We start from the raw sequence: 16,312 nt of genomic DNA, 5'->3' as shown, positions 1-16,312 counted from the left end.
TTTAGAAACGTGTCATACTTCGTGGGACAGACCAAAAAGAAAACTGTGTGATGCTTCGTGGGGAGTAATATATACAAAAATCGAAAGCCAGTTATTGATGAGACAATATCTGCCAGATGGGATCCTCTGTCCCACAATGTTATGTGTACCACGTGTACCACTCTTTATTTCTTTGTTTTATAAATTGTTTTTTATAAAAATAAAAATTATTATTATATTATAAACTCTAATTAGTATTTATCATTGAAAAATTAAAATTTTAAAAATTATATACCCTAACTTTGAATTAATGAACCCAAATAATCTATTATTAATTCAAATAAATATAAAAAAATAATTATAAACCCTAAATGGATGAGTGAACCCTTGTTAATTATGTTTATATTATATAAAAGCATAATAAATTAAAATTGAATAAAAAATAATTTATAAATATAAAGAAATGAAGAGTGGTACACGTGGTACACACTATATTTTGGGGCAGAGGATCTCATTTGAATATCTGCCTTTATAACAAAGAGATCTACACATCCCAAAATATAGAAACAAAAATAAAAAATACAGAAAACTAGGGTGGAGGCGAAAATCCAGAAGGCTACAGTGGAAGTGGCAGATCGAAGCGGCAGATCGAAGACACAATGAAGGCGAAGAAGCGGAGAAAGGCTACGGTGGTGGAGGCGGTAGAGGGGCTGAGAGAATTGATGGAAGCTCTAGGTTCTTTAAATATTGGTTCTTGAAATATACGACATGTGCCTGATCAAATATATATATATATATATATATATATATATATATATATATATAGGGTTGGGTTCCGGTGGATCCCTATGCTTATAATAGATCCGTAGATCCAAATCTAGACCATTAGATCAAAAAAGCGGGTGAAACAGGATGCTGACACGTGTATAAACACGCGGATCCAATGCGGGTCAAACGGATCGACCCGTTCCGCCTTTTTTGTAAATTAACAATTTGACAGGGGTAGCATTGTAATTTTACACTATTACTGAGGCGGTCGCGATAGTAATAATTTGATTTCTGACAGTAAATAATTTATTACTACATCGCGAATGCATCCGTAAATCAACAGTCTTCATCTTCTTCACTTCTTCTTCTGCATTCTTCCGATTTCTTCTACTTTAACCGACGATTTCGTACAAGAACACTGATAATGGCGAGAAGAATAAAAAAACCAGCAAGAAAGAAACATTCTAAGAAAGATGATGGTCAGTTCATAGTGTTTGAATTTGCTTTCGTCTATCTAGGGTTTTGCATTTGCTTACAAATGATTATGCATCTTCTGGATTTCACAAATTTTAAACTTATTTCAAACTTCAAACAAGAGTAACTATATTTTAAATCGATATAGAAAACCCTAACTTTACTATTTATGGAATCGAAAAAAAGAGCACTAAATTTATATTTTTTTTTATGTGATCTATGACTTTCATGAATTGTTTATGCATATTATAGAGATGTGGTCCTCACTTTTCATTAAAATGTATACTTTATTTGTCCCTACTCAAATAATTACAACTTTCAAAACATGAATAGATCCAAAAATAGAAGTTGGTGGGGCTATAAATGATTTGAATATGTTCTGTATACTATGTTCTGTATAGTGAATATGTTCTGCATACTCTTTGTGCATATTGATATGTTCGTTAATGCATTTTGATTTGTTTGTTATGCATATGTCCATTTCAGTAAATATGAATAGATCCAAAAATAGAAGTTAGTGAGGCTATAAATGATTTGAATATATTCTGTATACTATGTTCTGTACAGTGAATATGTTCTGCATACTCTTTGTGCATATTGTTATGTTAGTTAATGCATTTGGTTTTGTTTTTTTATGCATATGTCCATTTCTGTACATGCATAATCATTTATACTAATATGCATGCCATCAAGTATTTATATGCATTTCCACTAATTGCACTATGCACTTCGGTATCATATATTATGCATTTTTCTGTTATCTTAATTGCAAAATAACTATTACAGACACATCAAATGATGATTTTGTCGAAGAGACTCCAACAGGAAGCGGATCTAAATCAAAACAAATAGTAGAATACAAAGGAAAGGGCAAACAGAAGGCGACCGCAACGCCCAAAAAACAAAAACAAAAGCAAAAGCAGAAGGAAGAGAGAAAATCAAAAAGGCTGATAATCAAAAAAAGTCCAGAATCCGAAAGCTCAAAAGAGGTTGTAGTGCATGCTGAACAAATAGAAACGAAAAAAGAGAAGAGTCGAGGGCAAAGACTAACAAGTAGGACAACAACCTACTCGTTAGTTGATGCTATAGAGAGAATGAATCCAACACAAAAAGCACAAATAATAGAGCTTGGTTTTGGAAACATATTGAAGATAAAAGTTAAGGAATTCCCTTCAACTTTGGCATACTGGGTTGTGGAGAGTTTTGACTACAGAGATTGTGCTTTACAGCTTGCAAAAGGGAAGTTTCTGCTAATTGAAGAAGAAGATGTGTACAGAGTCTTTGGTTTCCCGAAAGGGAAGAAACAGATCGCGAAGAGGACAAACAATGAGGGACAGGACTTGCTGGAAGAGTGGTTTGACTTTTTTCCAAACAGAAACAAAATAAGCCCCGCACAGATTGCTACTCAAATGTTAGCACTGGAGGAAGGAGGAGTTTGGTTCAAACGCCATTTCCTTATTCTAGTTGTTGCATCTCTGATAGAGAACACAAATGTTGGATATATCACAGCTCCAACAATACACCATTTCGATGATGTTGAAGATGCTCGAAATCTTGACTGGGGAGATTTTCTGATTAAATCTCTCATTTCAAAAAGAAAAGCATGGGAAGACAAAAAGAAAAACTTCTGTGGGCCTACATTATTCCTGATGGTAAGAATGAGTTTTTAAAATTTTATAATTTTTGAACATAAGTTTCTATAACATTAATATATACTTTAATCTTTCAAAAAAATGCAGGCATTCTATGTGGATAGAATAAAAACTTATGCTGCAAAGTCATATTCAAGGAACTACCCAGCAATCTCAAATTGGGATTATCAGAAACTGAGGCAACGCGAAGATGATGAATTCGGTGCTGGAGGTTTTGGGTATGGAATTGTGTGCTTCCCAATTGAAGTTCCACAGAATGAAGATTTCAATTCATTCAAAACAGAAGAACAAACCAGTGGAATTCAGGAAGCAGTCAGTGAAATCATCAAAGATGCCAGCGAGATTGCAACAAAACTTGTTGCATTTGTGCAAAAACTAAAGTCAGTACCTGCTCAGGCATTTGATGATGACACTTTCATGCAAACAATGGAACACGCACACAAATTGATTGGATATGACATCAGCCAAAAGCCAAGGGATACTGAACCAAGCTCTTCTGAGATGAGAGAATCTCAATTGGATGATATATTCTGGGGCCAGAATGATGTATGCAAGGCAATAGATGATATTATTAAAGCTGTTCTAATGAGAGAGGAATACATACAGGAATTGGACAATGCTCCTACATTCAGCCTTGGACTTTCTCAAATGTTCGCTGATGACAACAATATCAATCTGGATGATGACAATTTCATCTTTTCAACTCCAAACAGAGATGAAAATGAAGAGGTAATGCATTTATATATAATATAAACATAATTTATATTTATTGCATAGAATTATCAAAAAATATGAATTTCTTAACTCATAAGTATGCGTAAACAGCCTGAAGAGGAGCAAGAGCCGGAAATCGTAGTAGTTACAATTCCAGAGGTAAATGTAATAAATTATAAAGATATTATCCTTATTATAGTCTTATAATATGCATTTCTAAATACATTAATATGCATAAACAGACTGAAGTGCAGCAAGAAAAGGAAAAAGATGATGGACAGGAAGATGAACAACAAAAAGAAGGACAGGAAGAACAAGAAAAAGATGAACAGGGAGGAGCAGCATTTGAGAACCAGCAAGAACCACAAAAAGAACCATTTGACAAGGACGAGGAAGAACCACAAAAAGGTGGACAGAAAGAACAGACAGAGACAGGAGAAGAGAAAGAACAAGAAGGCCAGGTAGAAAAAATACTTGAAAAATTCAAAAAACAGGTAGAAGAAATTAAATAATTAATATATAATGCATACCTTAGATCACTACAATGCATGTTTTCATACATATACATGCATACGAACAGGGGAATGACGTGATAGATGAAATGGAACAACACACTGCACAAAATCAATTCGAAAACGAAATGGAAAAGGTACAAATAATATATATGTATACAGGTAACAGGTTTAAGGTAAATAATGATTCAAAAATTTACATATATATGTATACAGGTTGTTCAAGAAGCTGAGAAAAAACACAGCAAGAAAAAGAAAGAACAGGCCAAACAGTTTGATGAAACTGTTTGGAAAAAATTGGAAGATCAAACAGCAGAAGCGAGAAAGAAACTGGAACAAGAGGCACTTGCAGAAAGACAAAAACAGAGGCAACTACAGATGGAAATGAAAGCAAGAATGGACAAACTCAAAGCAGTGAAGTCAGAAAAAATAACAAAGGACAAAGGCAAAAGAAAGCAGGAAGAAGAAGAGGTAATGATTCATATTAATAAAACTTTTATTAGACAACAATTATAACATAAAATATTACCATATTTTTAGAAATTGGATGACACTCCTACAAAGAGGAGAACTACCAGAAGCAATACTGAACATGCGGAAGAAGTGCCTGTCAAGAGGGAGACAAAAAAGACAGCAATGCTAGTATCGCCTTTTGCAAGACGATCACTAAGCGCTTCTGAAAGCATGACAGCACAAGAGAACCAGCTAGCCTACTTTGCTCTGCACAATAGCGAAGACACCATGTATATTTATTTTCTAAGTTTCTTTTATTGTCTGTAGATTTATTTTACAAAACACATCAACAATTTAACATAAACATAAATGCATAACAGGAATGACATCCTATTCAAGAACAAGGAAACGCAGCTCCCTAGACAAGAGATAATGTCAATGAAACATGGTGAATACATAAACATATCAGTAATTGATATCTGGAGCAGGATTCTGAATGAAAACGAATCAGTCCGTTCAAAGGATTCACCAGTCAGATTCTTTGCTACAACAGATCCTTCTGTAAGTATAATAAAATTATCTTATATTTAATATTATTCATTTATATATGATAGCTAACAATTATTTCATAACAAAATTATACTATACAGCTCATCACAATCAGCATGCCAAATACCAACTGGTCCAATGAAAAAATGCAAGAGGTTTTTCAAGAAAAGTTTCAGTATGAACTAGATAACACCAAAAGCATTCAGCTCAAGGAAATAGACATGGTATGTAATAAATATATTCAAAACTTACACATATAAAACTTTAACACATTGTAACTCACATACTTTAATTGTTTTTGCAGTTCTTCTTCCCTATTTATAGGTATGAACACTATTTCCTAATATGCATCGACATACGGGTGGGAACAGTGTTCATATTGGACAACAAAAATCAGACTGCAGTTGACTGTAACTTTGAAAAATACAATGAAATGTGCATCAAGTTGGTAAGTTCCTAAAAACATTTATATATAGTGTCAATTTCATAGTATGTAATTATATAAATAATAGTTAACTAAATGTTAATAAATCTTAAACCAGGTGGAATTCATGAAGAATTTATTGGGAACAAGAAAAATGGCAGCAAAGGCAAAGAAGCTAGACAACCCCACATTCACAGTTCCAAGGATAACATGGGCCGAGAAACAAAATAGCACCGACTGTGGCATATACGTCATGAGACACATGGAAACATTTAAGGGGGACGTAAACAGTTGGAGGCACGGACTGACCAACAAAGCAAAGAAGCAAATGATGAGAATGAGGATGAAGTATTGCGCATACATACTCGGATGTGACTGCAACGAGCAAAAAGCACACAACCTGAAAGAAGCAAATATCTTATACAGAGTATCATGTGCTGATGGGTCATTGAATCTGCCCAAAATACTTCTTCCTTAGCTCATAAATTCTTGGCTTGATCACTGGATGTGAATAGGGGTTTAAGCTATGACTTTAAACATGATTCTGAATGTCTATGGCAAACAACTAACAATCTTTTTTTTTTCTTTCCTTTTTTGATCTGTCGATGAAAAACAGTGATGTTTCCAGGTTATTTTGATGTCCTATATTATGATATTTTGATGAAATTTTATTATGTCTCCAGGCTATCATATATTTTTTTAATTTGTCTAGTATCTCCAATTTACATGCATAATTTCCTACACTAATGTGCAAATATTACTACATGAAAATGCATAAAACTTTAACTACAAATAATTATTTTGTAAATACATTTTTTTAAAAAAAAAAACCCTATACACTAAACAATAATCTCTAAACATAATAAAACACTAAACCCTAAACCCTAAACACTAAACCCTAAACACTAAAATCTAAACCCTAAACACTAAAACTAAACCCTAAAAATTAAAAACTAAACCCTAAAAACTAAACACTAAACTAAACACTAAGAACTAAAAATTAAAAAATAAAAAATAAACCCTAAACACTAAACACTAAAAACTAAAAACTAAACCCTAAACACTAAACCCTAAACACTAAAAACTAAAAACTAAACCCTAAAAACTAAACACTAAACCCTAAAAACTAAACCCTAAACACTAAACTCTAAAAACTAAACACTAAACTAAACACTAAAATAAAATATTATAAAACAATGCATAATCAAAAACAAAAAATGCAGATACTGTTAACTAACAATGCATAAATATATATACGAAAATACATAATAGTTTTGTGTAACTTATACTGTTAACTAACAATGCATATTCAAACACAAAAAATGCATTCACTGTTTACTAACAATGCATAATTAAAAACAAAAAATGCATATATTGCATAATCAAAAACAAGAAATGCATATACTGCATAATCAAAAACAAAAAATGCAGATACTGTTAACTAACAATGCATAAATATATATACGAAAATACATAATAGTTTTGTCTAACTTATACTGTTAACTAACAATAAAATACATAACAGATAAAATAATAACGTATAATATAGAACAATAATACGCAAAACGTAGAACAATGAAATATTTCAATTATTTATGTAAATCTTAATCAAGAATACTATACAAAAAATGTAAAATAAAATATAAAAAACCTATTTAACAGCACGTTCCTGATCACAATTACGAGCATCATGGTTCACCATCTCTTTGCAATTGCCACATCTTCGTTTCGGTTTATTCTTATCCCTTAAAGCCTTCTCAATCCTCGACTTCAAACGACTTCCACTACCTTTTGTCTTCACAATATCAGGTGGGTGAACATCAACTACTTCAGGAGGTGCACCACCATAAAACTCATTAAAAAGATCATCATTTGAACTGCTAGAACTATTCACAGACAAAGAATCATGCACACCTTTCAAAGTTTGAAATAACTTCTCCATCTTTACAGAATCACCTTGAACCAGACCTATACAACTATAAGCTAAAGAATATAACTGAGAGAGAGTATCTGTCCCACCAGAATTTGTACTTCCACCAACGCAAATTCCTTTTGTCCAACGCTTTAATATATATTGATCAGGAATCCTCTGAATCTTAACATTCTTCAACACACAAAATACATGCGAACAAAGCCAACCACACCTCACAAAGTGCTTGCAATCACAATTGCAACTATAGTCAGCCAAATTATAAGTGACACTAAATTTACCACTTTCACCATCTTCAACTACATAAACATTCTCGCCGACACCAGTCCTAATCTCCAATATGCAGCAACTGAAACTAGCTGAAACAATCTGCTTTTGAACCTCAACAAACATCCCACTAGTATAAACAGTTGCTGCATGCCTTTCAATTGCCAGATCTGTCACCAACTTTGGGAAACAAGAAACATCAACACTATTGAGACGATCACACTGATTTCTTTGAGCTTCAATAGCACGCTCAAAATGAATAAAGAATTCAATCAGATTTGCACCCCTATTGAAATACCTACGGAAAAAACTATTCTGACTCTCAGACATAGACGTTGTCTTAAATAACCCACTCATATGACAATCTCTAAAAAATGAAGGAATCCAATAACTACGCTGAGCAAACATAGAATCAAACCATTTATCACCAACCAAACCATATTTCTCCATTAAATCATTCCATCTTCGTTCAAAACTCAAAGGCTCAGTAAACTCAGACCATGCAAGACGATTAAAATCCTTTTTAAACTGTAAATCGGTCTTAAGTCGATGTGGAACCTTATCCATAACTTTAACCATGATATGCCACATGCAAAATCGATGACGCGTATCATATAAAACACGTTCAACAGATTTTTTTAAAGCTGGATCTTGATCTGTAATAATCATCCTTGGTCTTCTCCTCATGCATTCAACAAACTTCTCAAGAACCCATGAATATGATTCCTCATCCTCATGAGAAATTAGACCAGCACCAAAGGTCACACAACTTCCATGATTATCTTTACCAGTGAATGGCACAAATATAAGATTATATCTGTAGCAACAAAATAAAAGAAAAACATACTTAAAACATAATTCATAATGCTATATAACAAGATGCACAACATATATCATAAGTATGCATACCTGTTAGTTGAGTATGTCGCATCAAATGATACAGATTCACCAAAAGCATCATATTTCTGAATTGATAAAGGATCAGCCCAAAACAGCCTTGTAAGTTTATCAGAACTATCAACTGCATATTCAAACTGAAAATCGCTACAAATTTCACGCTTATTGAACAAATTATTCAATAGAATCTGAGCATCAGAACCAAGAACATATGCACGCAAATCACGTGCAAAATTCTTAAAATCCACCGCTGTACATCCAACTTTATCATAACCCCCAACCAATTCCTTAAACAAATGGAATGATTTAACAGGACCAATATTGGTTTTAACACAGTTCAATACAAACTTCTTATGCCCATGATCCAACTTACGATTAGACAACATAAAATGTTGAAGATTATCTGAAACAAATCGATGACTATGACCCTCAATAAAATTCACAATAGTGTAAGAACCACCATCAACAACACGAAGAATAATACGAGCTTTGCAATCTACTCTTGTACTCATCCTAGATCTAATATTTCCACCAGATTTACTTAACCCTTCCCGACTACAAAAAATAAGTCTAGAAATAATCACCCCAGATTTCTTACGCTTAACAGCACCAAGACGCGACTTAAATCCACAACGCTTAGCATAAGCCATATAAAACTTTTCACCATCATCTAATGAAGAAAAATTCTTCCCAACAATAGGTTTAAACTCATCATCACATTCAGGTAAAAACACTGTATCAGAAGTTGAACTCTGATCAGAAAAAACACCATCTGCAAAAAATAAAAATAAAAATGAATCATAATCTCAAAAATCCAAATGCATAATGCATAACAACGGGAATGCATAATCTAAAATAACCAAATGCATAATTCATAAACAAGAGAATGCATAATATATATTATCAAAATAAATACATCCGATAAAAATAAAATATTTAAACACAAATGCATAATACTAACCACTAACATGCATATATATATTAAAAAAATGCATAATGCATAAAAATGAGAATGCATAAAAATGAGAATGCATAATCTCAAATAACCAAATGCATAATTCATAAACACGAGAATGCATAATATATATTAGCAAAATAAATACATCCGATCAAAATAAAGTATTTAAACACACGTGCATAATCCGAACCACAAACATGCATATATATATTAAACAAATGCAAAATTTTAAATAAAGATTTAACGTAAAAAAAATATAGCACAGCACATAAGTTAAAATAAAAAAAAAAACCAAACAAAAAATACAGATTTCATATCAACACATAACGCAAACGTAATTTCCGATTTATTATACATAATGCAGAAGAAAAAAACGATAAAATCATCAAACTAAAGAAAATAAAAATACAAGGAACAAATAATATTCATCACGAAGAACAACGAATTAAAAAAAACAACAACTAACTGAACAACGAATAATCAATACATGATTCCTCAATTCAAAACACAATAAGAACTAACTGAACGACGAATAATCTCACAAATGAAGAGAATCGTCATGAACGTCAAATAACAAACAATACCTGATTCCTCAATCGTCATGAACGAGAAAACGAACGATTCTCACAGATGAAGAGAATCGCAATGAATATAGAAACACAAGCGCGAAGACTGCGAGGTAAAAAAATAACAGACGACGAGGTAAAACGAAGTAGCATGCGAAATATAATCTAAGAATTAAAAGACGAAAATACCCTTCCGCATTTAAAAATTAGGTATAAAAATCGGATCAGATCTGGACCGTACAAAATAATAGATCAACGGCTGATATTAGGATCTACGGATCTATTATAAGGAATGGGATCTATATGATCCCATTCCTATATATATATATATATATATATATATATATATATATATACACGACATGTGAAATACATAAGTTTAAATTCATTATTGCATTTTTATCTCTTTACAGACATCTAAACGATGAAGACTATCTCTATGAATAGAGAGATTTATGGCTCAAATCCTATTACTCATCTTCTAAGTAAAAAAAAAACAAAAAAAAAAAGTTTGAATTTTATATTTATACTATGATCAAAGTTTATTTTAAAACAAATAATGATTTTTCCACATAAAATATCTTAATACTCCATCTGTCTATTTAATCTTTACTCATTAAAAATGATAGTACTAGTTTTAATAAAATGATTGAGCTAACTGTGAGTGAAATAAATATTTCACATTTATTATGGAATTATGTGGAATAATATTATTAAAAATAAAAGAAGGAAGAATTTAAGGAACACACTATAAAATGATAAAAATAGATAAATTAAGATTTAGGAGGAAGTAATATATATACACACACGTGATGTTATATGCAGCCTATTCTATTCAAAAATATAATCTCTGTCAATATTTTCATCATCACATGCAAAAAGACGTACAAAATAAAGTTCCAACAACAACAAAAAAGCTACAAAAAGTTAGTAGTAGTGAATTGACAGTATTAATTAATGTATTATATATACATATATATATATATATATATATATATATATATGTGGTCCTGTTTTCTTTATAAAAAAAATCTAAGCGGCTATGTTTGACAAACAAAACTATTAGTACTCCTTGGCAATATATATATATAGGGAGAAAATCTAAAATACCCACCTTTTGCAAACTACATTTCTCATATACCCACTTTTTCAAAATGATTTACCCCATATCCATTATATTATTTTAATATTTCTTATGCTGAAAAAAGTTGTACATAATGATTGGGTCGTGTGATTTGCAGTGTGGATTTCCGTGTACTAAGTGGATTCCGTTATTATTTGTGCATAGTCAAAACTCTGCGCAATTAATATGCGCATAGTAGTAGAACTATGCGCATAGTAGTAGAACTATGCGCATAGTATAATTATGGGCATATTAACAATGTATGCTGAAATCAAATTAATATGCGCAATTTAAATTAATAAAGTGCGCATAGTTTTACAATGCAAATCAAATTAATAATGTACGCTGAAATCAATTAATATGCGCATAGTAGTAGAACTATGCACATTTTATTGGCGCATAGTTCTACAATGCAAATGAATTCAATTATGCGCATAGTACTGAAAAATGCGCATTGGTGCATAGTGTTGAAATCAAATTATGCGCATAGTGCAAATTAAATTAAAGTGCGCATAGTGCAAATTGGCGCATAGTGTTGAAATCAAATGAAATGTAAATTGGCGCATAGTGTTCCAAATTGAAGTGCGCATAGTGCAAATTAAAGTGCGCATAGTTCTACAAATGCAAATGAAATAAATTATGCTCATAGTATTGAAATATCAAATTAATTCAACAACTATGCGCATTTTATGGTTGAATTTATCCTTTAAATTCAATTTTAATAAAGTGCGCAATTTAAAGTGCGCATTGTTTAAAATATTCTAGATTTATCCTTTTACAATTAAATTCGGTCAAAAGTAACTTCACTTTGTCAGGTACATGTTACGAAGTCAGAGATAGAAAATGGTAAAGGAATATGCAAGTACCAAGAGAAATAATTAAATATTGAAATGGATATGGAGTGAATTGTTTGAAAAAAGTGGGTATAGTGTGAATATAGGTTGAGAGAGTTGTGTAGTATTGTATATTACCACATATATATATATATATATATATATATATATATATATATTTCATTATACATATGGAGTACTTTTTATTTCTTTCATTTTTCACATATACATACATAGAGATTCTGACTGGTGTAAATGAATCCAATTCCCCGTAATATATGACTTTATTATGAAATAATAGGACTTTATTATAAAAAATTATAAATTTAAAATTATTTAATTTTTGCTATCTACACTTTGAAATTTATTTTTTAAAGTGATGATCTATCATAGATCTTCACGATAATATATTTTAAGAGGTTTGGCAAATAAAATCACGAACTATTTAGAATTTGTAATTTTAATGTGACTTTTGAAGTGTTGCAAATTAAATCACCATCTTTTTTAATTTTTTGCAATTTCATCCCCTCCAATTTTTTCGGTCGTCGTATTGTTGAGTTTGAGTTTATGTGGATTAGTTCTCCACGTAATATTCATGTTACGACGTCGTTTACAATAAAATTACTAAATATTAAAAATTATGGTGCAAATATAAGATATGATCCCTTATAATTTAGAGAAATTTTTAATTGAAATTGTATAAAACGATGTCGTTTAGACCTCACAAAAATGACGTCGTCTTTACTAATCTCCGTAAGCTCCAATTCAACAATCTGGCGATCGGAAAAAAAATTGGGGAAACAGAATTGCAAAAATTGAAAAGGTGGTGATTTAATTCACCACACTTCAAAAGTCGCGTTAAAATTGCAAATTCGAAATAGTTCGTAATTTTATTTGCCAAAACCCCTATATTTTATACTCCCTCCGTCCACGAAATGAGTACCCATATTTCCTTTTTGGTCCGTCCACCAAATGAGTACCCATTTCCTTTTTTGGTAAGTGTACCCCACACATCCCACTCACAATAAAAGTGGGTCCCTTATTCCACTTACACACACTTAATCAATTTCTTAAAACTCGTGTCACCCCCAAATGGGTACTCATTTCGTAGACGGAGGGAGTATGACACACACCTGAACTCATTTAAACCACTCTCTATTATAAATTCTCTCTCTCTCTCTCTCTCTCTCTCTCACACACACACACACACACACATATATATATAGAGGACTATAATAAAAACACTTTTAAGTGTATAAACTATGGATAAATTTTGTCCATTAAATATTATTTGATCTAATGACTTGAGATCTGCCTAATTACATTTTTAATAATTTATTTTGAGTATTTAGAATTTGGCAGTATAATTTTTTGTTGATAAAATTCATAAGATTATTCATGAAATCATAGTTATTGTGCATTTCGAATCTTTAAAATTTTAGAAGGATTCAGAGCATATTAAATTCGAATAAAATACATTGATCTTTGAAATAATAATCGAGTGATGACTAAGAGAGGCGAAAAATTATGGATTCAAGTAAAAAGAGATAAAGGTTAATGAGGCATGTTCCAGTGGCAAAATTGAGACACTCAAAGACTTTTCTTTATGAAAGGTCTTGAGTTCAATTTTATCTACGTGTTATGATGTTTTCCCACCTGCGTTTTACCTCATTGGTGGGTTGACCGAATTTTACCTTATTAGTGGATTGACTAAATTTTATCTTAATTAATGCTAATCTATTTTTATCTAAGGTAAATATCACTTTAAACCTCAAATTATTTTTGCACTATCAATTATATTCTGATTTATCGAAAATAATTTTTTAAACCTTGAATTATCAATTTTGTATCAATTGTACCCTTCATCTATTTTTTACCCTTTGAATTTTTAATTAATAAGACATATAATGACGTCATTTTACATAATGCAGGTAAAAAATGAATAATTCTAAATACATTGTAGCATCCGGTGAGTCACGTCAAATTTTTAGAGCAAAAAAAAAAATGGAGAAATGGTACAATTGATACAAAATTGATAGTTCAAAGTTTAAAAAATTATTTTCAGTAATTCGAAATATAATTGATAGTATGAAAATAGTTTGAGATTTAAAATGATATTTACCCTTTTATAGTTTTATCTAAGACTTAGATATGCATTATCAAATGATCATATGTCAAAATTATGCACTAAGACTTTGTTATGAAACATTATGAATTTGTTCTAAGAAAATTACTATAACTCAAAAAAAAAAAAATCCTCAAAAAAAAAAAGTTTTCACCATCTAAGAAATTCGAATCTTGAATTATGAATATATTCATTGAAGTGATTAATCTAGCGTAAATCTTCACAATCTATTTAGGATTAAAAGTGATTTATATTTTTTACGATGTATGTCTAGACTTATTTGGATCACCCTCTATTTATATATAATTCGAATAAACTTCCGATTACTAAATTTTGAGAAATTAATATATATTGTTTTCTCATTAATTTTCTTCCAAAAAGTTCGAATTGTTGGTCACAGTATACGCGTATTCAACATTATTAATTATTATTTTTATTCAAATCATTATACTGTACATACGTCAGTAGCTTAATTTATTCTATAATAAAATACATGGTTTGACCACGCTACTTAATTAAGTTTAATAAAGAATGCATAATCTTGCGCTGTTTCTCTAAGTAATTAGAGTGGATGAATCTGTCTTTTAGGTCAACGATAAAAACTGAGATTTGTGGCCAATCAACCCGTTAATTATAATTATATTAATCATCATCTCTCTATTTAATTAATAGCCTTTAATTATGAATTCTTTTCAACTGCGCGCATGCAGACCCTGTTAGACAAGGATATTTTTGATTGATCAATAAGTTGGTTGAAACTTCTACCTGATCACACGCGCACTCACGTGCACAATCATTAAAATAAAATAAAAAAGCCTCGTACTATACTAATTAAATGTCTATAATATATATGTAAGGTCAAATTTATGAATAGTTGATGACTATTTTAATTTTTTTGTCATAACACGCATGTTGTATATTACGATAAAAATATTTTGTTTATAACAACTGTAGATTTAAAAACCAACAGTATAATATATAAACACATAAAATAATCGCAAATGATATTTATTGAAAATAATCTTTGATGAGTCGATAATTCATGTATAAACACACAAAGCGATGAATCTGCACATCAAATTTTATGTCTATTCATGCTCTACCAGGCACGAAGGATGTATAATCTTCGTGAGGATGTCTGCACTAAAGTCGAGCCCAAGTTTAATCGGTGGTCGAAAAAAATGTCATAATTCGTTATGCATATATAGGGGTGGATCGGTATGGTATGCCAAAAAAAATTCATCGTACTGTTTACTGTATCGTAAATTGTGGTATAAGATTTTTTATATTGTCGATGTACCAAACTTTTCGGTATATCAAAGATTGGTATTATTGAAAAATTTGGTATGAATTTTTTTCATACCGATGTCGTACTAAAATTGCGATAAGTGTACCGAAATTTGTAACATGATGTTTAAATGAAGAATATCATAATATCTTTCGTATCATGTGACGAAATAAATACACACTTGAAGAATATGGAATACGACACAATTATTAGGGTCATCAGCTTTGACTTTTAAACATGACAATTGACAAGATACGCTTAACAATTTAGTCGGTTAATTAAATGAATTAAGTTAAGGTGCAAGCTTTCGTTGGACTGTTATTATTTCTCAAATTGTTATTTACCTATCAATATATAATCATAAATGACCTATACTAATATATTTGCTTCGAATTAATTTCTCATAATATTATTTACCTATCAATATATAATCACATATTCTTTTATATGGACGTCCTTACAAAACATCACATATATAATATATTCGCATAAGAGATCTTCTCATACGTGTACATGGAAAATCTTCTCATATACTCCTTCTCTCCCCGTTAACATGGCCCCTTCAGTGAGAGTAAATGAGCCATGTTAAATGGGACGGAGGAAGTAGTAATATTTACATGTGCAATCCTACATTACATCTGTTGTATTTTTATTCCGATTTAGCAAGTTTTTGCCTTTGGTGGCATGTTTTGTCTTCGGGAGTATCCACAAAGCACTTGAGTATTTTGTTTTCTGGTATTTGGATTGTGGAAATAAACACAATATGATTTTTGATTTATTGAAACAAGATTGAAAAAAAA

General features: G+C 30.9%; 1 protein-coding gene across 1 annotated transcript; it reads right to left on the bottom strand.

Annotated features, from left to right (window-relative positions):
• Nucleotides 1-7,093: 7,093 nt before the first annotated feature.
• On the bottom strand, nucleotides 7,094-10,385 carry LOC131004256 (protein FAR1-RELATED SEQUENCE 5-like). Its single transcript, XM_057930898.1, has 2 exons — nucleotides 8,632-10,385; nucleotides 7,094-8,539 (listed from the first exon to the last, which is right to left on the bottom strand). Exons 1-2 carry the CDS (start codon nucleotides 9,267-9,269, stop codon nucleotides 7,177-7,179), a joined length of 2,001 nt encoding a protein of 666 aa, XP_057786881.1. The 5' UTR covers nucleotides 9,270-10,385; the 3' UTR covers nucleotides 7,094-7,176.
• Between the last annotated feature and the right edge of the window lie 5,927 nt (nucleotides 10,386-16,312).

Source organism: Salvia miltiorrhiza, unplaced genomic scaffold, assembly GCF_028751815.1.
Source record: "Salvia miltiorrhiza cultivar Shanhuang (shh) unplaced genomic scaffold, IMPLAD_Smil_shh original_scaffold_358, whole genome shotgun sequence".
Lineage (NCBI taxonomy): Eukaryota > Viridiplantae > Streptophyta > Magnoliopsida > Lamiales > Lamiaceae > Salvia > Salvia miltiorrhiza.
The sequence above is the reverse complement of the archived record's forward strand: the minus strand, read 5'-3'. Positions and strand labels throughout refer to the sequence as shown.